The sequence below is a fragment of the Astyanax mexicanus genome, chromosome 22, assembly GCF_023375975.1.
Source record: "Astyanax mexicanus isolate ESR-SI-001 chromosome 22, AstMex3_surface, whole genome shotgun sequence".
Classification (NCBI taxonomy): domain Eukaryota; kingdom Metazoa; phylum Chordata; class Actinopteri; order Characiformes; family Acestrorhamphidae; genus Astyanax; species Astyanax mexicanus.
In genome coordinates this window covers 28,009,007-28,032,405 of record NC_064429.1, presented here as the reverse complement: position 1 = coordinate 28,032,405, position 23,399 = coordinate 28,009,007, and the positions used below count along the sequence as shown (strand labels likewise).

The 23,399-nt window shown below is 36.1% G+C and overlaps 2 protein-coding genes across 8 annotated transcripts in view; both read left to right on the top strand.

Annotated features, from left to right (window-relative positions):
• The window catches only part of dnm1b (dynamin 1b), a 43,215-nt gene extending 35,731 nt beyond the window's left edge, over positions 1 to 7,484 (top strand). For 3 of the 6 annotated variants that reach the window (XM_022667446.2, XM_049470554.1, XM_049470555.1), the window contains 2 exons: positions 207 to 404; positions 5,174 to 7,484. In XM_022667446.2, the coding sequence (XP_022523167.1) occupies positions 207 to 404; positions 5,174 to 5,234 (259 nt within the window). In that variant the 3' untranslated portion in view covers positions 5,235 to 7,484. Of the gene's footprint in view, positions 1 to 206; positions 405 to 1,066; positions 1,104 to 3,321 lie in introns of all 6 variants that reach the window. The other 3 variants (XM_022667449.2, XM_022667448.2, XM_022667451.2) reach the window with 3 other exon arrangements.
• Positions 7,485 to 14,429: 6,945 nt separating this feature from the next.
• The window catches only part of LOC103021936 (regulator of G-protein signaling 3), a 63,812-nt gene continuing 54,842 nt past the window's right edge, over positions 14,430 to 23,399 (top strand). The window contains exons 1-3 of one of the 2 annotated variants that reach the window (XM_022667430.2): positions 14,430 to 14,571; positions 17,576 to 17,770; positions 18,789 to 18,961. In XM_022667430.2, the coding sequence (XP_022523151.1) occupies positions 14,525 to 14,571; positions 17,576 to 17,770; positions 18,789 to 18,961 (415 nt within the window). In that variant the 5' untranslated portion in view covers positions 14,430 to 14,524. Of the gene's footprint in view, positions 14,572 to 17,575; positions 17,771 to 18,788; positions 18,962 to 22,324; positions 22,557 to 23,399 lie in introns of those variants that run through there. The other variant, XM_022667431.2, reaches the window with a different exon arrangement.

Below are 23,399 nucleotides of genomic sequence, written 5' to 3'. Positions count from 1 at the left end.
AAGCAATGCCCATTTCTGAGGACTAAGAGCCCTATATTGATATTTGAAGCCGGATATCGATAATGTATCACAATATCAAAATTTTGTCCCACCCCTAGTCGTTGTTTCTGTGTTGGTACAAACTGTAGTTAAGTATTGGGAAGCCAAAGACAAAGTGAAGGATACATTTATGAATTTATGTTTTCTACAATTTACTACATTTTAAGGTCTCCAATGTCCAGCCCCACACCACAGCGTCGGGCCCCACCCGGACCCCCTCGTCCTGGTGGTCGCACTGCTCCAGGACCCCCAGCTGCTGGAGCTCCACCTGTCCCTTCCCGACCTGGAGCTTCCCCTGACCCCTTCAGTGGGGCTCCACCCCAGGTTCCCTCCCGCCCCAACCGTGCTCCTCCAGGTGTTCCCAGGTGAGTTTAAGCTGAAAACAACATTTATAGTAATGAAGACTGATAGTTTACTGTATAATATATTGAATACAGTAAGTGTATTGCCAGTATATCTATTTTAGCTGTTTGATTATTTAACACAGGTTATTTACTACGATAAAGTAGTTAAATACAGTAATAAACTCAAACGTTTTGTGTAAGTTTTGAAGGAGTGAATACACTCTGCTGTTGATGACGAGAGCAATGATCTACAAACGTCCCTCCCTACACTACCCTGATCCTCCTCCTTTCACGTTGGAATTAAGGGTTACTAATTATTTTATTCCTTCTTAATTCGCCTCCTTTTCTATTTTTTTCTGTTATTTTTCACTACTGATACCCTCCGGTTCCGTGGGGTTCCTAACTCCCTTCATTTTTGATGATTTGATTGCGGTTGTAGTTCTCCATACTTGTTTTGTAACTTCATTATTTATGTCATATGATGTTCATCACATATTTCACATCACATATCATTCATTCCCACGTTCAGCTTTGTGAGATCATGCTCTTATAGTGCTGGTGCTGAATAAAATAAAAGGGTGGAGTAATTGCAAAAAAAAAAAAGCAGGAAAACTGTTGCTCATGCCTTCCCCACTTCTAGTTCCACTAAACCCCTCCCACAATGACTCCGGTTATTCTTTCAGAATTTCTATCAGTGACCAATGAGGAGGTCTGCAGATGGTATGTCTGATGCATATTGTTTTTGTGTGACATTTTCATCATCTCTGTGCATGGTGTCTCCATCTCTAATCACTCTCCACCATACTTTTCTGTCCGTCGCCTTTCAAATCTTTGCAGGTGACTGTGCTATGTTAGTGCATTTTCAGTGAAAAGAAAGATGCTCTTGAAAGGTTTTAAAGTTTACTCAAACATGTTATGTAACTTTTATTTTACTTTGATTTTCAAATCAAAAATCTAAATATTTGAGCTCATGTATTAACTTATTTTTTAATGTCATACTTGTTTAGACCTGGTCACTTCATGCATCTTGAGTATCAGGATTAAATCTAGGATTAAATCAAAGAATCATTTAAAACAATATATACAAATCTAATCAGTCACACAAATCACAGGAGGTCATCTGAGACACTTTTAAGTCTCATATAATAGCAGTGTAAACACATATGTCTTTCCAAGATGCTCCAAAACTCCCCCTCTAGTCTGTCTAAGCAGAAATTTGACTGCCAAGTGTAAATGCACGTGGTTAAAATCTTATCAGGATACAATCTAGATACAAGTCACATGAAGTGACCAGTCGTAAATAAGTCATAATGCTTGTTGACTCTTTATTTCTTCGTAATATATAGCATAGGCTTGAGTTAAGTGGAGTAACAGTAACAGGCCTAAATAGCTTTGTGCATTTGGATGGACACAGGATGCGGTCGCTCACTAAATTTAATGTCGCTCTGTCAAAATGGGTGGAGAAAAGTTTCACGTCTGTCTGGTAGTCATTTTCTATTAAAAGAAGAAGTCTATAGTAGGGGTGTGACGAGATCTCGTGGCACGCGAGATTAACGTGACAATATTTCTCGTCAAGCTTAAACCTGCCTCGCGGGAAAAAAACAGTTTAGCGTGGACTTTTTAAGAGGGATCTGGCAACACAGTAGCGATAGCAGCGATTGTGGTGGCTGAGCAGTGAGAGCAGCTCTCAGCAGAAGAGGAAAATTCGGGCATTTGTATAGAAGATGCTTCTGCTACTTTTTAAGTTGTATGTCTGGCTGCATTTTGGCTCCAGTGGAAACAATAAACGGTAACAGAGTGACCAACAAGACACAAAACATATATAAATACTGTAAGTAAATCCTATACGTGACTGTTTCATAGGCAGCTGTACTAATCCCTTAGCTCTGTACTGTATTTAAAAACATGTTCTGTCTCTGTTTGCACTTCAAGCATAGTCTTAATATGACTGGTTATGGTTATGCATAGTTAAATTACAAGAGATTTAGGAGAAAAAAACACAAAGCCTAGTCTTAATATGACTGGTTGTGGTTTGCACTTATTGTTTGCACTATATAAGACCTAGAAAAGTTTTATTTTTATTTTTTATTCTTATTCTTATTTCTATTTCTTATAGAATCAATGTGTGAGAGAAACCAGTTTTTTTACGTTTGCGTTATATGATTTTGTCAAATAAAACTCTAGTTTTCCAATTTTTCAATTTTGACGTTTTCTTTAAAATTTTATTTTTAAATCTTGTCTCGTTTTGTTCTCGTAAACCCAGTATCGTGTCTCGTCTCGTGATATTATTGTCTCGTCACACCCCTAGTCTGTAGTCTATAACTAGGCTTAATCCCTGTCCCATTTTTCAAATTGTTCAAATTGTCTTAACTTACACTGTGTACCACCTTTATTTTATAGAGTGTAACTAACTATGACGTATACACACACTGAAAATTTTTATTAGACCTGACAAATCACTTATTACTGCAAAATAATACTAAATATCTTTAAAACTTTCTGAAAATTCTAGGATAATGCTGGGACTTTGGTTTACGTTACAGTTCTGTGACACTATAGACTGGATATGTTACACAATTGGATCAAAATGGTTTGTCTGCATAGTGGTTAAAAGTGGGTTGTCCCACATGTTAGAGACTGGGGTTAAATTTAATTCAATTCAATTTACACTGCATGGTTTCTACCTGTATCTAGATTGTTTTTCACTTTCAGATTTATAGATTTAATATGATTCTTTACTAAGTTAAGGTGTTAGTTATCATATAGACATTTATTTTTTAATCAGGTCCATTTCAGTGTGTGTTGATTGGTCATTAGAACCCTGTGTCTTCATTGCGTGTGTGTGTTCATTGCCAGTGTTGTTTGTTTGGTTGTTGATCGTGTGTCTTGTCCTCTCTGTCTTTCTGCATCTGTCTGTCCGTTGTCATCGTCTTTGAAGTCGGCGAGCTCAAGCCTCTCCAACAAGACCCCCCAGATCCACAGATTCCATTACAGACCACTAACCCTGGATCTGCAGTCAGAGGAAAACTCCTGCCTCCTCTGCTTCTGTCTCTCTCACACTTACACACAGTTGTACACACAAACACACACTTACACACACACACACACTTACACAAGCACATCCCCAGCTGCCGACTCTGAGGTTGCGACCTTAATCTCAACCTCATTAGATGCACATATTTATTTGAAGGCACACTTGTCCTTTGAACAATCGCACACAAAGGATCAGACAGTCACGCTAATGATATTTAAAGTGCATTACGATGGATGTGATGGATATAATGGATGTGATTTAATGCTGTAATTCACTCACTCACTACAGACCACTCACTACAGACGTGCCATTTGTGCCATGTGTGCCATTTCACTTCATCACCAGTATAAGCTCTATATATTTTTCACAATGAAGAACAACGAACAGTGTACAAACACAGTATTTTGAGTATTTAATGAGTCCAGGCTGCATTTCTCAGAAAGCTTTATTCTATTATAAATGCTAGCACATGATGCTAAATGGCCTTGGCTTGCCTTACAGAGGTCTTTAGTAATATAAGTAACATTTGCTAACTCTCAGTGAGAGAGTGCCTCTCTTCCTGCTCTCCCAAGACTGGCCTGCATGCTACTCAGACCAAGCAAAAGCCTGCTGCTAATAAACACTCACTCACCCTCACGCTGACTTTCTGCTGCTACTTTCCCTGAATTTCCCCGAAATTTACCCTGATGTATTGTCTTCAGTCTAAGATACCCTATATTGTTGACACTAGACAATGGAATGAGGAAGGTGGTTATAAATAGAGCTGCTTCATTTAAGGAATAATGTAATATCTTATTTTTTCTTTTTTCTTTCATTTTGTTGCCATAAAGGACCAGAATGGCCATGTAGGCTGGGTAAACCTTGCCTAACTTTAAGGTGGAGATAATGAGCCTTAGTCTAACTACCTGGAGTACCGGTATATATGAGCAATAGTTTTGCCTAGTTTTGATTGAAGCACTCTCTTGATACTTGAGTTTGTTTTGTTGGAATTACAATATGTATTAAATATATTAGCATTGTCGCTGTCTCACAAAACCCTTTTTGTCACACATAGTTTGAATCTGGCAATAGTCCTCTACAAAAATCTCACAATAGAATCATTTTACACTGACTTCCACTGAAAGTTCTGAATGTTTTATCTTATCCTGTTGCCACAGATGTTATATACAGTAAAGTAGCACATACAGTACTTTGCCAAAGTATTGAGGCTACAAATACTTAATAGAAGTTAATCTATACAAATTTAAAGGTATTTATAAGATAATTTATTGTCCTGAAAACAGTAGCAGCTTCAACAGTTTGATTTCATTAAATGGTCTTATTTTTTCTCTATTTCCTTCTTTTTTAGTTAGAGCTTCTTCTTTAGTTTTCAGTTTTGGTGGTCTACAAGGTCTTCCATGGTTGTCAGAGGACCCATTTTCTGTGTAGTTTTTAGAAAACTCCTGTTTTATTCTTTTCTGTTTTGACCTAAATTTATTACAATGAATTAAGGCTGGTTTTAACAGGTTTATAGAGTCCCTAGGCAACACTATACAGAAAATGAGGTTTTGTCATATATATATACTAACTAGCAATAATGGGAATGCATCAATTAAATAATAGCTAATTAATGGCTAATTAATAACTGTAGGTACTATATATTGCTTTTTTAATACAGACATGCTTGCAGGCTGCTATTTCAGTGCTTCATTTTTTTTGTTCTCAACTTTTATTTTTCCTTTTCGCTCTATATCTTCTGTTTTCTTTTTCCCGCTAGCCGTCCAAACAAAGGAAGCCCTTCTCACGGAGAGAGCCCTCATCCTTCATTCGATTCGTAGAACCCAACCTTCCTCCTTTCTTCCTTCTTCATCCCTCCTCTCCCTCTCCCTCTCTCTCTACTGCCTTTCCTCTAAACAAGAGGATGTTGAACAGCGTGGACATTATAAAGGCCTGAAGATCCTGTGGGTGCTGCATTAATCTGTTTACAGTACTCTGTGCAGTGTGTGATCCGATCTGGAGGTTTGATCTTGAGGAGACCCAGGGGGATGTTGGCAGGGATTATGGGAGATTTGAGGACCCTCTGTGTACCCTAAGCTACTCACTTTGTCAGGGGTTTGTGAGTGGAATGACCAATGTTGGACTTGTATCACCGTGTCAAGTCACCTGCAGTGTTACTCGTACTGAAAATGCTGTGCAGTGTTTCTATGTTTACACTATAGATAATAATGTCGATAAAGTGTTCTATATTGAGCTGTCACTTATAAGGAATACTCACAGCACGTTTTTTGCCTCGTTAATAAAGCCAACTCAGCCATCAATACGGACTAGAGGACAAAATAAAGTGTTTTTGACTGTTTTAGTCCTCTGTCTGCAGCTGATGGAAATATAACCTTGGCTATTTTGTGGTGCTTTATGTTTCTTTAAGGTCAGAAATGTATTTTATATTAATTTAAACCACATAGTGTCAATTTTGTCCTCAGTCTGGGGTCATTTGTGTTGCCAAATAAGCTGAAAATGCTAATGTGGCTAATGGTGACTGAAAGCTGGTGGATTTTTGAGGTGGGTAGATACAAAGTACAATTTTGAGGTCAAATGAGATCAATTTCAGTTCTTTTCAGAACAGTGCATTTCAGGAGCCTGAAGATGCACTGCAAGTGAAATTATTTGGTTCCGAATAAGTGAAAGGACCATATAACCTGCACCTAAATATCTTATTATGTCATATTTTTCCTTGTGGTAATGTCTGCAGGTACGTTAAAAATGTTCAGTGTTCAATAAATATTTTTTAAATTGTAGTCTTGTAACTGCTTTTCATCTGAAAAGCAAGACAAACCTACTTTTAGGCATTTTATTTATGCATTAATGGGGAAAATTGCTAAATCAGTGAAAACAAATAAAAGATTTCGGTATTCAAAAATTGTTTGATAAATGGTTTAATTTGGTTCAGTTTGGGCCAAAAATCTTAATTTCAGTGCATTCCTACTAAAGGCATCTAGCTAGCTAGCTAACTAGCTTAGCTACTTTATGCTCAGTTACAGGTTAGGTTTTCACACTAACATAACAATTTTTTTATTTCTTATTTTGTTGATGCTCATTTCTCTCTCTTTGAAGGTTTACAATTTCATTTTAAAACCAAATTAAAATCTAAAAAGAGAGACTCAAAAAACAGAAAAATAGTTCCAAATAAACTCCAAATGCTATCGGCTATCTGTTTCACTGTATTCTGACAGGAAAAGTGTTTATTTTTTACCATATATCTCACTTTTGGAATGATTTTTATAAATGTAACTTTTCTGCTTTAGTCATTATTCCATTGAAGCAGCAATACTTTAACTTTAAATTGTGTTTTGGTTACTCTACCCACGGATCTCTGATCAGTTAGCTTTATGCAAACAAGATCGTGCTAACTGAGCCTCGTCTGCTTTCGTTCACTGTTGGCCACATTGTCCTTTTTTGCATCGAGGTATTTATTTCTTTGAATGAGATGTACATATGTTGGAATCTATATTGTGCAATGTGTCTGACTGCGTTACTGAAATTGCGTCAGAGTTATTGTTGAAGTCTTATGAGCTAAGTAATAAAGATAATTATTTGGATTTCTAGAATAAACCTATGTTTCTAATTTATTGAAGCATGAATGGAGATATTTGTAAAACTTGAACTGAAAAGACAGATATATAAAATTATATTAAAAGCAACAAAAAGTGAATGATAAATTCACCAGCTAGACCCTTACACAAATCTGAGAGTGATATTAGCTACTATGCTATTTTTCAGTGTTATACACAGATTTGTAATGTATCAGTGTATGTCTGTGGTGCCTCTTTGGGAATTGTGCTTCTGTTTCTTGGTGTCCATAATTACTGTATGTACAAATAACTAAATATGAGATGTGAAACTCAAAGAAGTGATTGTAAAGAGATGAGTGCTATGTGTGTATACATATTGTGAGGCCTGGATCATGCTCCTGTTTAAATGAATGGCGTGAATGTGTACGTGTCTACCTGCTGCCTCCTGTATCCTATTGCCATTGGTCTGGCCTCAGAAACTGGCCGGTGCTTTGTGATGAAATTAAAACGTGGAACAAAGCAGTGTGTGCTAGTCTGTTTAATTATTTAACCCAGAGTAGTACAAATACTTTGTTACCTTTTTGTTTATCTATACTGGAGTAATTATTGTCCAGACTTTTTCATTCTACTAAGCTTCTTTAATATATTTGCATTGTAATAAAAATCCATTCATTTTCAATGTGCATATAAGCAGCTGAAACAGGGAGCCTAGTTCATCCCAAATTTTACAACATTAAGATTTTAATATTACATTAAAGAAGTGCACTATAGGATCCTTGTGGCACGGCCTAGGCTTTTGTTCTTAATGGCATTTTCCCCTCCTTATATTACTTTTACTTAGTAGTTTTGAAATCAGTACTTTTACACTTTTCTTTAAAGAGTAAAAAGCTTGAGTTCATACTTCAATTTTTAGTATACACTCTAAAAAACAGAGGTACGATATGAGTACTTTTTTGTACTCAAAGGTACATTCTTTATAATTGTACCCTCAATGGTACAATACTGGTCTTTACAGGGTCAGATTTGTTCCCTTTGAAGTACAAAGTGTTTTCTAACAGCAATAAGTACAAATTTGTACCATTTAACGAGCCAAAAGTTACATTCAGTATTCTGCATCACTGTACTAATGAACAGTATATATTTAAATTGCACATTTTTTATTTGAAAGCCAGACAATTTTGTATCATCAAGTTTTTGAGCCATTTTTAGTTGATGATAATGTTTATAATCTTTATAATCTTTACTGGCACAAAAACCATGGGTACAAAAAAGTACTTTCACTGAAAGGTACTTTTTTGTGCCTCAATATAAGGTACAGCCCCAGCGACAAGCTTTGTACTCTTTTAAGTACAAATCTGTACTTATATTTCTTAGAGTGTACCTTTGATCTAGTACATCTTTGATTTTACCTAACTAAACACATGCAGAAAATATGGATATTACTGCTTAAGTAATACAAGGACAGTAGTGTCATGATACTAACTCTAACGTTTCTCATTATTTGGAGGTGAGGTTTAAGCTTATATTACATTTTTGATAGTTACAATACCCTCATAGGTCTAGGGCTCATTTGTAAGATACAAGCTGCAGTCTGGTATCTGTAGAACTTAAACTTCAGCGATAGAGCTGACGAATAAAAACTAACACATTTTCTTTCCGCTGAGTTTGTGCCATGTCCAATGTTCCCTTGTGGGGAAGCTGTAGAGTGAATGCATAGCTGAAGTTCAAAACCAGTTCAGCGTGTAACTGGAGCCTCCAGAGAATTTAGTGTAGAGAGGCAGAGGAAATCCCATATCAACAATTAACTGTCTCACAGACTAATGGAGAATACAGTTACACTCGTACAACCACGGATCTTGCGATCGTCTTTGAACTGACCCATTAGTTTAACTAACCCTTTTTAAAAAGGGAGAGTCTGGTTTGTGACTGGGTTTCTAATTACCACACTCCCTCACTTCCTTTTGAAAACATAATACTTAAAAACAGTTCTGCACAGTGTATAGTTGTAGTATTTAAAATACTCTGAAAAACTGGAATTCTTCTGGGTCTCCAGTCCCTCTAAATTCAATACTGGATGAATGTACCACACATACTGTACATCTGGTTCTAATGGCATTCTTGCCCAGTGAGACAGTCTTTTGCAAACTTGGGAAAATTATTTGCACCTGGTGGGCTTTAGCGAGGGGATCTTGTACCCTCTTAAAAATTGAAATACCATAGAAGTTGTTTGGGGTGATGGCATAGAAAAAGGTACCTTTGATTACATCAAAAATATATTTATTCAGTGGATGCAAGCTATCAAGCTAATACACTGACATGCCAGAGGTCATGTTGGCCTAAATTCATTCATTCATTCATTAGGCACCCACTGTCAGTCTTTGCTTTAACTTTGGTAATTCACGTTATCTTCCCATGAGCACGCTGACCATTGTTCAGAAGGAGTGAGACAAAATATTAATATCACGCTATATCATATTGTTGGATTATAATAAATTGGATTATTTCTTCACTGTTTCACTACATTTCTCAGGATTTCTATGGACTTCTACGGACTATTTCAGCTAAACCTGGTAAGAATGATGCAATTCTTTTTGGAAGATACTATTGAACGAATTTAAAAGACTGGAGAAACATATTCCTTTGGGTGTGTTTTTGTGCATTTTTCAATCAATGAGTTGTAGATATTTTTCAGTTCAGTAATTTTTGTATATGGTGAATTTGGGGTTTAGTAAAACATTTATCTGCTCTTATATGATGGTACCCTTCTCATTAAAAAATCTGAAAATGTGTTATTAAAAACTAAGTTACAATATTGCAGAAACACAGTATTATCACAGTTATATCATCATTATCATGGCCAACATAGTGTGATAATGTCTTATTTTGAGATGCCCTGAGATTCCCATCCCAGCATCCAAGTGTTCAACCTCATTCACAAGATAATTCATAAACATATATATAGGTGTCCCAAGTTACACACTGCTATCCCATGACTTTTTGAATGTCCGTCTATAAGCAACGTAACAATTAATCGAAACCCAAGTTTCTGCAAATACACAGCCCTTATATGCAGTCATCTAAAGAACCTCCCAACTCCAAGCTTCTCTTGTGGTTCTTCTACACTATTTTTATGAGTGATGTAAAACAGTGCTAATTCACACTCATTCACCCAAAAAATAAGGACAGTTGGTGTAATCAGACAGCCTTCTATATGCTGGCTGTTGTGACTGACACATACTGGGGTGCTTTGTTTACATTAAGTGGGTCAGGACTACATAATGCAGTTGTTTTGTCCCTGTTGGTACAGTAGCTGCTGGAGATGTACGCCTGTAGTGTGGGGGAGGAGAGCTCAGAGGCGAGGAAGAACTGTGAATAAGAAAAAGAAGACAAACCTCATGTTTGTTGCTCCTTACAAAACTTTTATACACATGATTAGGACATTTTGATGAGAATGGTCCAGTTTTTGCAGTATGATTTTCTTATATCCTGTAAATCAGGATACAGAGCAAAAATACCTTACATTCATTTAACAGGACAGCACTGAATATTTGTCTGAATTTTTTTTTTCTAATTTTTATCCCATTTTCTCCCAATTTACACAGCCAATTACCCAACCCACTTATTAGGACCCCTATCACTAGTAATGCCCCGACACCAGGTGGGTGGAGACTAGCACATACTTCCTCCGATACATGTGAAATCAGCCACCGACTCTTTTCGAACTGCTGCTGATGCAGCATCGCTGAGTAGCATCACAATGCGCTCGGAGGAAAGCGCAGCAACTCGATTCAGATACATCAGCTCACAGACACCTTAGGCTGATCGACATCACCCTTTGGAGTAATAAGGGTAAAGAGTGCCATCTACCCACCCAGAGAGAGCAAGGGCAATTATGCTCCCTCAGAGCTCCGGTAGCTGATGGCAAGCTACATGAACAGGATTCGAACCGGCGATCTCCAGATCAATTTGTCTGAAAAGACAATTAAATTGAAGACAATCAAATCTGAAAAAGATGAGAACTGTAAAAACATTATTGTTGTAAATGAGTTTCCTTTGTCGTGTGGTGAATTTGGCAAAAAAATAAAAAATAAAACCTGCAAAAAAGTTGGGTTTGTTCAATTGTGTTTGGTTTCAGCCCACAATTTTCATTTTGGTGTATCTCCAGTGGGTTATAACTTTGGGAACCATTGGTGAAGCCCAACTGGCTTACAGTAGCAACATATGTACAAAGCCCACACCCACCTGGCTTAGGTTTGTTTCATGTGAGTTTCTTACAGCTGCAGACATAAAATAACATCTTGTTCATGTTGAAATTGTATATATGATATTTCTATCAGTATTTTAATACTCATTTAGTACGCATTCAGAGCTAGTGCAGGTATAGGCAGCTGAGTCTGCTAAATTCTTGCTGTTAGCTATCTGGAATCAGGCCAGAAAAAGGCTTGGGCTGATTCCTATCTGTGCTGACGTGGCCCTCTTTCCTGCGAAAATGCTGATAAGTAGACATCACCTACAGTGGAAAGATGTGGATTTGTGATATATCCTATAAATTCTCATCTTTAGCTTCCATGTTAAATGACAGTGATCTGTTGAAGTTCTACTTACTCAGCAGCTAGATAACATGCCCTTGTGGGGCCTAGGGACCAGAATCAGGTTTTGTCCATGGACCTTATGTTGGCCCCACATATTGATTCCCAACCAAGGTAGGTGATGGAACCAGAAGGGGTTAAACATGGGCCCTATCTGGGTTGCTAGGGTGGTCTGTAGTGATGAGGTCCCTTTGGGAAGCACAACTGGGTCCCGGTAAAAAAAAAGGGGTTTGGGCCAGAATTTTAGCTTAAAGGAGAACTCCAGTATGAAATGGACTTGGGTTGTAGTGAAACATGAAAACCAGTACAAACTTTTGTTGAATAGCCCGTCTCCATTCACCCCCGGCATTCCGAAATACAGAACTTTTAGCCAATGTTCCCAACAGGCTTACAGTGCTAGTGATAGGGGCATAGCATTGCCCATTCAAAGAGAACACTATTTTTCACCATTAACAATTAACATTATAGAGATATTTTCAGCAACAGCTAGAATTCACACATTTCCACTGAATTATTATTAAATGTCTAGTTTTAAGTATGAGGGCCCTCGGATTTTTACCAATGAAGTGTAGAGCTATTTTGAGCTTGTTAATAGTGTAAAAGTAGTAAATTCTTTGCATGCCCCTATCTCTAGCATAGAAAGTCCAATTTGAAAACTGGCTAAAGTGCTGTATTTTGGAATGATGGGGATTAACAGAGGGGGGCTATTCAACAAAAGTTTGTACTCGTTATCATTTTACATTTATATTAATTTAAATGATCATATCCAATAGAAAACAATTAGTTTAGTAGCGTAGCTTAAAATATATAGCAAAACATGCACCAAAATGTAAAATAAAAACCACTTTTTAGCACTAAATACACCAAATTAAAGGGTTTCTTTGCTGTATTGTTTAACACAAGATAACATGGTGATATAAGTGTTCCTGCATTAGAATAGGGGCCATCCTCGGTCGTTATGCCCTTGTTCAGGTCCAGCCCACTCTTTTGTGCAGTATTCCTGCTGCTGTTCCCCCACTGTGAAAACAAAACCTTTAATGGCTTCTCAAGACTTGGCCTTTTTCTGTTTATCTGCTGCTCTGTTTTTCTGTTAATTTTTCTGTGCTCTGTTAGTGCGCTCACATATTGATTTACAATCCAAACATTGTGCTGTATGTACATAATGTTATGCAATAATACTGTATGTTAAGTGAAAATAATGACAAAACTAAATCTAAACTGAACATTAATATAATAATTTCCATAAAAAGGCCCAAACTTGTGCGAATAGACTGTACTTCCACTGAAATCAGTTGAGAGGGAGAAAATGGCCTTCTTCTTGTCTACAGTGCATTTACACTGCAGCCTATACAGTCTGCAGGGCTGAGAAAAAAATATAAATTCTTCACTGGTACCTGGCAACGGTCACTGCAACAATTACTAACTGGGGCCCAAGCAGGCAGCTCACTCACCAAGACAGACTAAATTCACTGGCTTACACTACATTTACTGTCTGCTTTCTGAGATTGGACTCTACAGCCAAAAAGATTCAGACTGTGAACAAATTAAAAAATTTACAGAATCAGAACCCTTATAAATTAACCTGAATGTCTCATAAATTACCAGAGCATCTGAAATTCCAAAAAATGGTATCCTTAATATTTTAAGCCTATATAAACTCAGCTCTCAGTGTGTTTGTCATATATAGTATCGTATAATGTCTTTAAATACCTATTCCAACTTATTCCAACGAATTTAGCCTAATAAGGGAAAAATGCCACAAAGCATGTATTCTTTACACTTACAGCATTTCATAAAATGCTCTTATACAAGCTGACTTAACCAACAACCATGCTTTGCTGTCCACACACTGAATGTGTCCACAGCTAGTACATGTTCAGGTCTCGGAGGTGAAAAAAAGCCAGGTGGTTTGCTTTTGCTGTTTTTTTTTTTTAGCTATAGCTGAACAGCTGCACCAAGAGATATGAACACATATGAAAGTGACTCAAATCTGATTTAAATAATAAAAAACGGATTTTGAAGGTGCACACAGCCATGAAAAAATCAGATCTGAGCCATACTAAGCAAAAATCTGATTCAAGTCATTTCAGCCTGGTAATGTGAACAGAGCCTATGTCTGGGGCAGGGGCGTAGCAGCAAATTCGGGGCCCTGTACACTCTCAGTGACAGTGGGCCCCTATCCATGCCAGTACACAAGGAACGTGAGCAAAAATTTTCATGGGCCCCTCTCTCTACTTGGGCCCTGGGTGGTCAGGTCCACTTTTCCCCCCACTACCACGCCCATGGTCTGGGGTCAGTATAATGTTTAGCAGTTTAATTTTTCAATTATCAAGTTTTTCATTTTAGCTTTTCGCAAAAAGATAAAAAAAAAAAAATTAAAATCTTCTTTTGATTTTCAGATTTGTCAAATCTGATGGTATTATCCAACTTGGGAAAAATTTATAAAAACTTACTTCTTGAATTTATTTTCTTACAAAAATTAAATAATGAGTTTTTACATTCAAATTTCTAGTTTTGCATTTAGCCTATAATTGTCAGAAAATAAAATGAATTATCGTTATACTGACCGTCTAAAGGTATTACCTCATAATAATGATTTAGTATCTCACAATAATCATGGAGTATCTCATAACTGTGACTTAGTGGAGGACGTAAACCCTTTTTTTTTTTTTTTTTTTTCAAGTGCCAGAAATGGGCTTCCATAGCATAGTAAGCTCTGTAATGTAATGGAGCAGAAACATCTCTTCACTGCTGGAACGTGTTTTCCTTCCTCCAGAGCAGAAGTGTGCAGAGGTTTGAGTGTTTTAAAATGCAGCGCTGTGATTGGTCGAGAGCTCCCCGTTTCTTCAGGCCGAGCTTCCTCTGCTAGTGGATGGAGGAGGAGGGAGTTTGAATGTGAGGCGCTCAGACTACACGGGTTTGTTTGACAAGAGCAGAGCTCTTCTGGAGTATAAACTTCTACATATAAAGATGGAAAACGGGAGAATACACACCCAGCGGACGGCCGTGGCTAAAAGGTAAGAGCTACACACTTTTTAAAGGCGTTTGGAGACTTATATATGCTCAGCTACAAACAAACACGTTTTAAGTTAGTTTAGCTGGTTTGTAGTTGTAGCCTACAGCATTAAACCTAAATATCACAAACTTCCGCTGATAAAAATAGTACCTCATTCATTTGGTTATATTTTCCGTAAAATGGCTAGAATCTAGAATGTTCTACGTCTTAAAAAACAAAAGAAGTAGTTTAATGTAAATACGCTCACACTTCTCTTTTTTAATGCAGAATAGACCGCATTAGCATGAGGATAGCTGTAGTTAGTTAAGTTAGCTGAAGTGTGTAGGGTTACAGGAGTAATCCGCCCCCCTGCAGACCCCTCCGCCCCCCGAGCTCAGCTCTGATCAGCGGAGCGCTCAGCCCTGAAGAGTCTAATAGCCGGTTAAAGATATTAGTAACTTTTTCTCTTTATTACACACACGGAAATCTGATATATGACCTTTATTTAGACATATATCATTAAGGATTCAACATATATGTCCACAAACATTGCCAGTCAAAAGTTTGGACACGCCCCTTTTTATTTAATGCCTTTTCTTTATTTTTTTTTTCATTATTTACTATTAGATGTAACCACAGTCTAATATCCAGATAAATACACGATTAATCTTTTTAACATTAATACAGAGATTCGTCCATTATTTAGACATATTAAGATTATTATGGATTTAACATGTGTCCATATACAGTGCCACTTAAAAGTTTAGACACGCCCCTTTTTATTTAATGTTTTAAAAAAATTATTTTTATTTTTTTCTACATTGTCTACATTGTAGATTAATAAGACAATGGAAAATAAGAGTTTTCCTAACGCCTTTATGTAGGTGCACACAAGACGTTACATAAACAGATGCTAAAAATATAATAAAATAAAAATAGATCAAAAAAAGACGGATAAATGGCCGGATAAAGACGTGAGTAGACTCACTCATCTCATTCATACACACAATGAAATCTGATATATGATCATTATTTAGACAAATATTATTAAGATTTACACATATACAGCTCTGGAAAAAATGAACACCACTTCAGTTTCTGAATCAGTTTTTTGATTTTGCTATTTATAGGTATATGTTTAAGTAAAATTAACATTGTTGTTTTATTCTTTAAACTACAGACAACAACATTTCTCCCAAATTCCAAATAAAAATAGTCATTTAGAGCATTTATTTGCAGAAAATGTGAAATGGCTGAAATAACAAAAAACTATGCAGAGCTTTAGACCTCAAATAATGCAAAGTTTTAAGAGTTCAGAAATTAATATTTGGTGGAATAACCCTGGTTTTTAATCATAGTTTTCATGCATCTTAGCATGTTTTCCTCCACCAGTCTTACACACTGCTTTTGGATACCTTTATGCCACTCCAGGTGCAAACATTTAAGTGGTTCAGCTTGGTTTGATGGCTTGTGATCATCCATTTTCCTCTTGATTATAATCCAGAGGTTTTAATTTTGGTAAAATCAGAGAAACTCATCATTTTTAAGTGGTCTGTTATTTTTTGTGTCCATATATGGTGCCAATTAAAAGGACACGCACCCATTTTGTCATTATGATAAGACTTTACAGCATGTTTTTTTTCACTGTCCAATAATAAACTGTCCAATAATAAACAATAAAAAATGTCAATTTTATTTATTTTTTTATTTCTGTCAATTTTTAGTTTACTACACAATTTAAACACACAAACTCTCCCTTATTCTGTAAAAAAGGACAAATTGAAGTTCTCCAAAATCACCTGAAATAAACTCTTTTTACATTGACTTCCATTGAAAGTTAAGAAGTTTTTTTGCTCTCTCCTGCAAAGCTGCTGCTTTGGAGATACATGTTTTTCATTGCACAGCAATTATATATATATAAAGTCTCGCACACAGATGACACAGCAGAATAAAAAAAGTGAAATAACAAATTAAACTACAACATTTAGTAAAATAACAAGGACCTAAATAATATAATATAATAACTATAAGTTAATCAAAGGTGCAAATGCATAACACATGAAGTGTAAATATATTTAAAAAACTTAAAAAATATATGTAGCATTATGTAGTAAAAATATAAACCAACTGTTGTTTGTCATATATAATATTTTTGTATATTTTAAGTCATAAAGGTACTTTGTTTTTAAACTTAATCTGTCAGTGTATTTCAGGAGTATGTTGAGTTTAAACCAGTTTTGAGGTTATAGGCTACTATAAGAAGGCGTTAATGAGCTGTGCAGGATGAAGAGTGGTGACCCTGAACGCTCCCTGCTGTGAATTCTGTGAATTACAAAAGCCTCCAGCCTGGCTGTCAGGAGCTATCTAGCTTTAGTGCTAAACTAAAGAACCAATCATGTCATGAATGAAGTGGCAATGTGTGAAAATGTGATTGGTAATTCTTTAACAGTAAACGACCAAAATTATATGCTCATATCAGCTATTTCTAATGAGATATTTATTTTTGATTCACTAGATTTTGGGCAGTAGTCTGCGTAGAAGAATATATGTAGAAGACTCTTATTATGAAACATATTCTGGTTATACTTGTTATAATAATGCTGCATGTGTTTGAGTATAGCTTTAATATAGTCTTCAATATTACATTTACAATGTTTAAAAGAAAACATAAAAATAAAGAAAACACTAAATAAGAAAAAGAGGTGTGTCCAATTTTGACTGGTACTGTATTTAATTGCCATCTTTTAATTTTCTCAAATATCAGTAAGGTTTTTACTTGGGGTGTTCAAATTTTTTAAATGACTATTAAAAATCTAATTAAATACAATTTTGCCTAATTATTGTTAATTAATAATACGTTCTTAAATAATCAATTATTAAAATAATGTAATGCTAGACATATATTAAAAGCATTGTATAAAATCATCAGAAACTTTTGTCACTACACACTTAAAGATGTGTGATGGCATTTTCTTGAACTGCATTCAAACTGACTGAGTTTGACTGTGTTTATTTTTGTGATATAGGAAAAGCCTTCATAATCCACGGTGGCTGCAGGACCCAGACCTGAATCCAGCACGGCCAGTGAAAAGGCGATGCAGGGAAAACAAGGAGAATGCTGGACTTTCAGAGAACATGCAGAGAAGATCATCAACCAGATGCAGCAGAGCAGTGAGAGATATCAGACACAAGAGGGCGCCGGCTCACTGTCTACAGGCAAAGTAATAAATACATCTCTGTGCTTTTCATTCAGACATTCAGACACTAAATCAGTAGTAGATGTAGTGGAAATAGCTGTATTTTTATATATCACAATATATATATATATATATATATATATATATATATATATATATATATATATATATATATATATATAATTTTTATTTTTTATTTTATACACCTCTAGTAAATACAAGACAAATACGACAGCTAAATATAAAATTAGATATACAATAATATATACATTATAATAGATAAGATGAAATTAAAGATTTGTAAGAAATTTACAAAATATAAAGAAGATATTCAGCTCTGGGAAAATTTGAGAAATATTTATTTTTTGGTATTTATATATTTATAGGTATATGTTTGAGTAAAATGAACATTGTTGTTTTATTCTATAAACTACAGACAACGTTTCTCCCAAATTCCAAATATACATATGCTGTCATGTAGCGCACTTATTTGCAGAAAATGAGAAATGGCAGAAATAACAAAAAGAGATGCAGAGCTTTCAGACCTCAAATAATGCAAAGAAAACAAGTTTATATTCATAAAGTTTTAAGAGTTCAGAAATCAATATTTGGTGGAATTATTCCTGGTTTTTAATCACAGTTTTCATGCATCTTGGCATGTTCTCCTCCACCAGTCTTACACACTGCTTTTGGATAACTTTATGCCTTTACTCCTGGTGCAAAAATTCAAGCAGTTCAGCTTGGTTTGATGGTTTGTGATCATGCATCTTCCTCTTGATTATATTCCAGAGGTTTTCAATTTGGTAAAATCAAAGAAACTCATCATTTTTAAGTGCTTGTATAATCCCACAGCCCTTTGTGAGTGGTGGACCTTAACTTACTCTGAAATAATGCTCATATTGCCATAAATACCAAGTGAATTGACCGGCAATTTTAAATAAATAAGTTTAGTTTCAATTACAATACATTTTTGAATCTCAATTCATCTTCTACACCCACTTTCTGTAATACAGTTTGTGCCATAAACATAATTTTTTGTCAGTATATGCGCAGGCAGGTCTGAGGACAGTGAGTGGGGTGAAGCAGTGAGTGGTAAGAGTCCAGCAGCACCACAGGTTAAAGTAGCAGCAGTCGTTAAAACCTCTGTGAAGAATGACCCGCAGCCCGTCCCCAGAAAGAAGAGGAAGATCCAGCCCTCTGTGTTCAGAGGCAAAGGCAAGTGACTTTTCTTGTCTTTATTGTTGTGGATCAATCATTTTATTTGCTCTAAAAGCTCCAATCATGCCAGATAATTCTAAATGATTGCAGCAAATATTTACAGTCCTGTGGCCTCCAGCTTTATTTAGTACAATAATATCTTTAACAATAGAGTTTTGAGTTTTGCAGCAGTCAGAGCAAAACCTTAACATGTAATTTTGTTTAATGTAATTTAAAATGATTTAATATAAAGTTTTTTTGTACATTTTTTTAAGTGATTAAAAGAAAAACAAAGACTACATTGAGAAACAAGTTTTTTTTTTTACAGCAATGCTTATACTTGAGTATTAGTATTTGAGTATTTAGACCTGAATTATGTTCCAATGATGGCAATATATATAAGAATGCTGTTTTCTGTGTCAAAAGCACAAAAAATACACTCTCTTCTAATAAAAAAATTATTAACTAAAACACATAAATGCTTTTGAAGCCAGTGTTTAACATTTTTTATTTAATATTCAGCTTTTCTTTTTCACCAACCATCCATAATAGTAAAATAAACATGATTAAAAAGTTTAATGATGACACTGGCTTCCACTGGCATTTAATTATTTTAATTAATTGGTATTTAAAGTTTAAATTTTATGTTAGAAGAGAGTCTTTTTGTGCACTAAAGACATAAAACAGCATTCTTATGTACATTGCCATCACTGGAACATAATTAAATGTTTTTATTTGATATTATTTTTTTTTCCACAATCCATCCATGACAGTAAAATAAACATGATTAAAGTGTTTAATGATTAGTAAAATTAGGCCCTTGCTTTGTCATGTTGGCTTTAAGTTTTATCGGCTTGTAAACTTGTTTACTGGCTGGTTTATGGTCTGTTGTGGAGGATATACATACATACATACATAATGACATTGTATTGTGCTTCTCTGTATTCACCACTAGATGGCAGCAGTTAATATACATAGAAATAGAGCCCAAAAGGCCCAACCTTTAAATGACCACTACCCTAATATTTAGATATATATTTAATTTTATAAAATTGTCTTATGTTATTGTCATTGGAAATTTGATTTAATAAAGTTTAAAGTCAAAACAGAAGCAACATTTTGCTTATTTTTCCATCCATTTCCAAAGATTTGTGCTATTTTTGTTACTGTGTAATCTATCATATTCATATTACACTTTCTAGTTCCACTCTAAAAGCCTGCTGACCATAAACTCAACCCGTCTCATGTGTCCCATGTGCACTATCACCTCGTGCTGTTGCATTAAATAGGGCATGAAAAATTATGGCCAAAAATGATTTGTGCCAGTAAAAAAAAAATAGGCCCGTTTCAGCTGAAGAGCTGCAGTATGTGTGCTGCACATATTTTCCATAGTTTTCCTCTCCCAAAGGAAGTCCACACACAGGACATACTGCCTCAGGCATGGAACATCATTTTGCTTTTGCTGGGAGGACCTCGTACCACTCCCCAGCATGTCAGCACAGGCTGGATCATACATCAGCTCATAAAATATTAAATATTTCCTCAGCAATTGAGTTATAATAACAAAATACAGTGCTGTTCGTATTTCCATACGTGCCGTGAGTCAGGCTTGTGCACGTACTGTAGGTCTAACTCACGGTCATGAATGACCTGATCCAGGAATTAATGAGGCATCATGATCGGCTAATTTCCTGTTGGGCTAATCAGTGACTCACCGGGATTAAAGTCCATTAACAGACTAAACTCAGACGGCTCAGCAGCAGGAACTCTGTTTTGCTTGGTGAATGATAATGTGTGCACATGCAGACACTTGATTAATCCAGATAAATATTAATGAATTCAGTCTGTTACAGTAAAATAATGTTTTTATGCTGTATTTCTTCAAAACAGATCATATAATGTATATACACTATTACACAGAATAGTCTTGGTATTTTCTAAGGATTTAAAACTGTAGTGCCAGAATTTAATGTTAAGACTCGATTAGTCTTGTAATTCTTATTATAGTCTGCTAAAGCTTTTTTATGACAAACTTATACAGTAAATATTTGGGTGGGTGGGTGCCGGCTGGGTTGGTAGTGTGGGTGCCGCGTGGGTGTGGTGCCAGAACTATTTATTTAACTGTTTCACTTAAACATTAAATTAAAATCACTGTATGCGTCACTATGCCTAAAAGAGCATTTGAATAGCAGTTTAACAGAATGTGCCTCTGCTGATGCGTTTTGTCTGTGTGTTAAAATATGACAAATAGTGTGTATCGTTAAAATGTCTTTAAATATTGTGATATACCATAATATATTCGCCATATCCCCCACCTATATCAGTGTGTGGGTAGGCATACCAAGGGTGGTGGCTTTTATACTCCATATCAATATCAGAAATATGTCAGATCATCCAAATGTTTTGTTTTTTCTCATTTTTCTCCCATTTTCTCCCCAATTCACAAGGCCAATTACCCAACCCACTCATTAGGACTCTAGTAAATTAGGTCTCTCTAGTAATGCTCCAGCACCAGAAGCGTGAAGACTAGCACATGCCTCCTCCGATACATGTGAAGTCAGAATCCGCCTCTTCAAGCTGGTGCTGATGTAGCACTGCCGAGCAGCATCACAGTACGCTTGGAGGACAGCGCAGTGACGCGGTTCCGATACACCAGCTCACAGACGCCTTGTGCTGATCTACATCACCCTAGGAGTGAAGAGGGGAAAGAGCGCCATCTACCCACCCAGAGAGAGAGCAAGGCCAACTGTGCTCTCTCAGGGCTCTGGCAGATGATGGGCTCCAAGCTGCATGACTGGGATTCGAACCAGCAATCTCCCAATCATAGTCCACTGGACCACTCAGAGCCCTGATTTCATTCATTTTAAACCTGACTAATTCACATGGTTGTCCAGGCTCTTCTTCTTTTAAGTCTTTATCTGTGTTTTTGATCATTACTCTGAGTTCTTCAGCTCCAGCTGCAGTTCTATCCACCCCGTGTTTTATCTGTGATCATGTGCTCTGGCTGCGCAGTCAGAGGATTGCATTGTGAACACAGGCAGTCTGCCGGCTGCAGGGAGGGAGGGAGGGAAGGAGGGAGGGAGGATAGTTGGCTGATTGTTTGCGTTGTGGGACGGCCTCCCTCTCTCACATTGTATGTTTATGTATTAAGCACTCAGGGAAAACTGCTCTCAGATCAGTGAGCGTGAAGCAGCCCTGACTGACTGCAGTGTTTACTGATAAAGTGACTGGAGCAGGTGGTTTTCCTACTGACACGCCCCCTTTCCCTCCATTCAAAACAGCAGCCTGACCAATCAGGACCCCTGCGGCCTTATCAGCTATTCAAAAATGGAAAGGCGGTTAAAATTTATGCTGCTTTCTGTTGTTGTTCTTTCTCCTCTTGCTGAACCTTTGTTACTCTGACAGCAGTGTGTTTAGCTGTAGTTCATTTCTGGGCTGCTCTGAGTTCAGCTAGAGCTGTGAGTTATTTATGGAGGATATTTAGTTTTCCTTTAGTTTTTATGTTGCGTTTATTATTATAATGACATCATGGACTGTCGGGGCACAGCGAGGGTTCCAACTGGTTGGTCTAAAAATTGTCAGCAAAGATGTTCATTCATTTTGCAAACTCATGGTAAGTTGCATCTAATCTTCATTAGCTAAGTATGTTATACATATTCTACATTCTTCAATGAATTAAATAAATTTCACCATAAGAAAAACAATATTACTGCTATTAGGCCTGTCATGATAACTTTTTAATAATTTTAATTTTTGATTGGACAATGTACAATTTTGGGCATTATTGGGATAAATAAAATTATTGTGAGTTTAAGACTTTAAGACATACAGATATAATGATAATATTTTATAAAAATTTTAAATTTACATGTTGTACCTTTTAAAGCACAATTAATGATTAATATCTTTAGTATATAAAATGTATATAAATGTCTGAAACGTCTGAAGTAAAATAAAACAGCTGTTTTTTATGCAAAGCTAGCATGTCTGTGCTATGAATCTATGATTATGAGCTTATATAAAAATCTTAAGACAATATCAATATCAGTAAAGATATAATGAGTTTATAGCCTTATATTATACGATGACTCAATAACTTTTATTTCTAATGCTAAACTAGGCCTGTCACAAAAAATATGTTATTGTGATAGTGTGCAATGTATGGCTATGATATACAGTATATTTATATTTAAAATACCATTTTTCTGACTTAGTGGCTATTGCTAATGCTGATCCAGCAGCGCTAGCCAGGGTTAGCAGCAGGCTACAGGCTGATAATACTCACCTCTGAACGTTGAAAGACCTAGCGCTTAGTGTGGTTAGCGGCTGTTAGCGACTAATGCTAATACTGCTGAAGAACTAAACTGAAACTTCTGTATAGTGCTGTACTTCAGTGGAGTGGCTTTACTGCTCCTTCATACCTGACTGGTAAAATTCATACATAAGACGCAGCGGA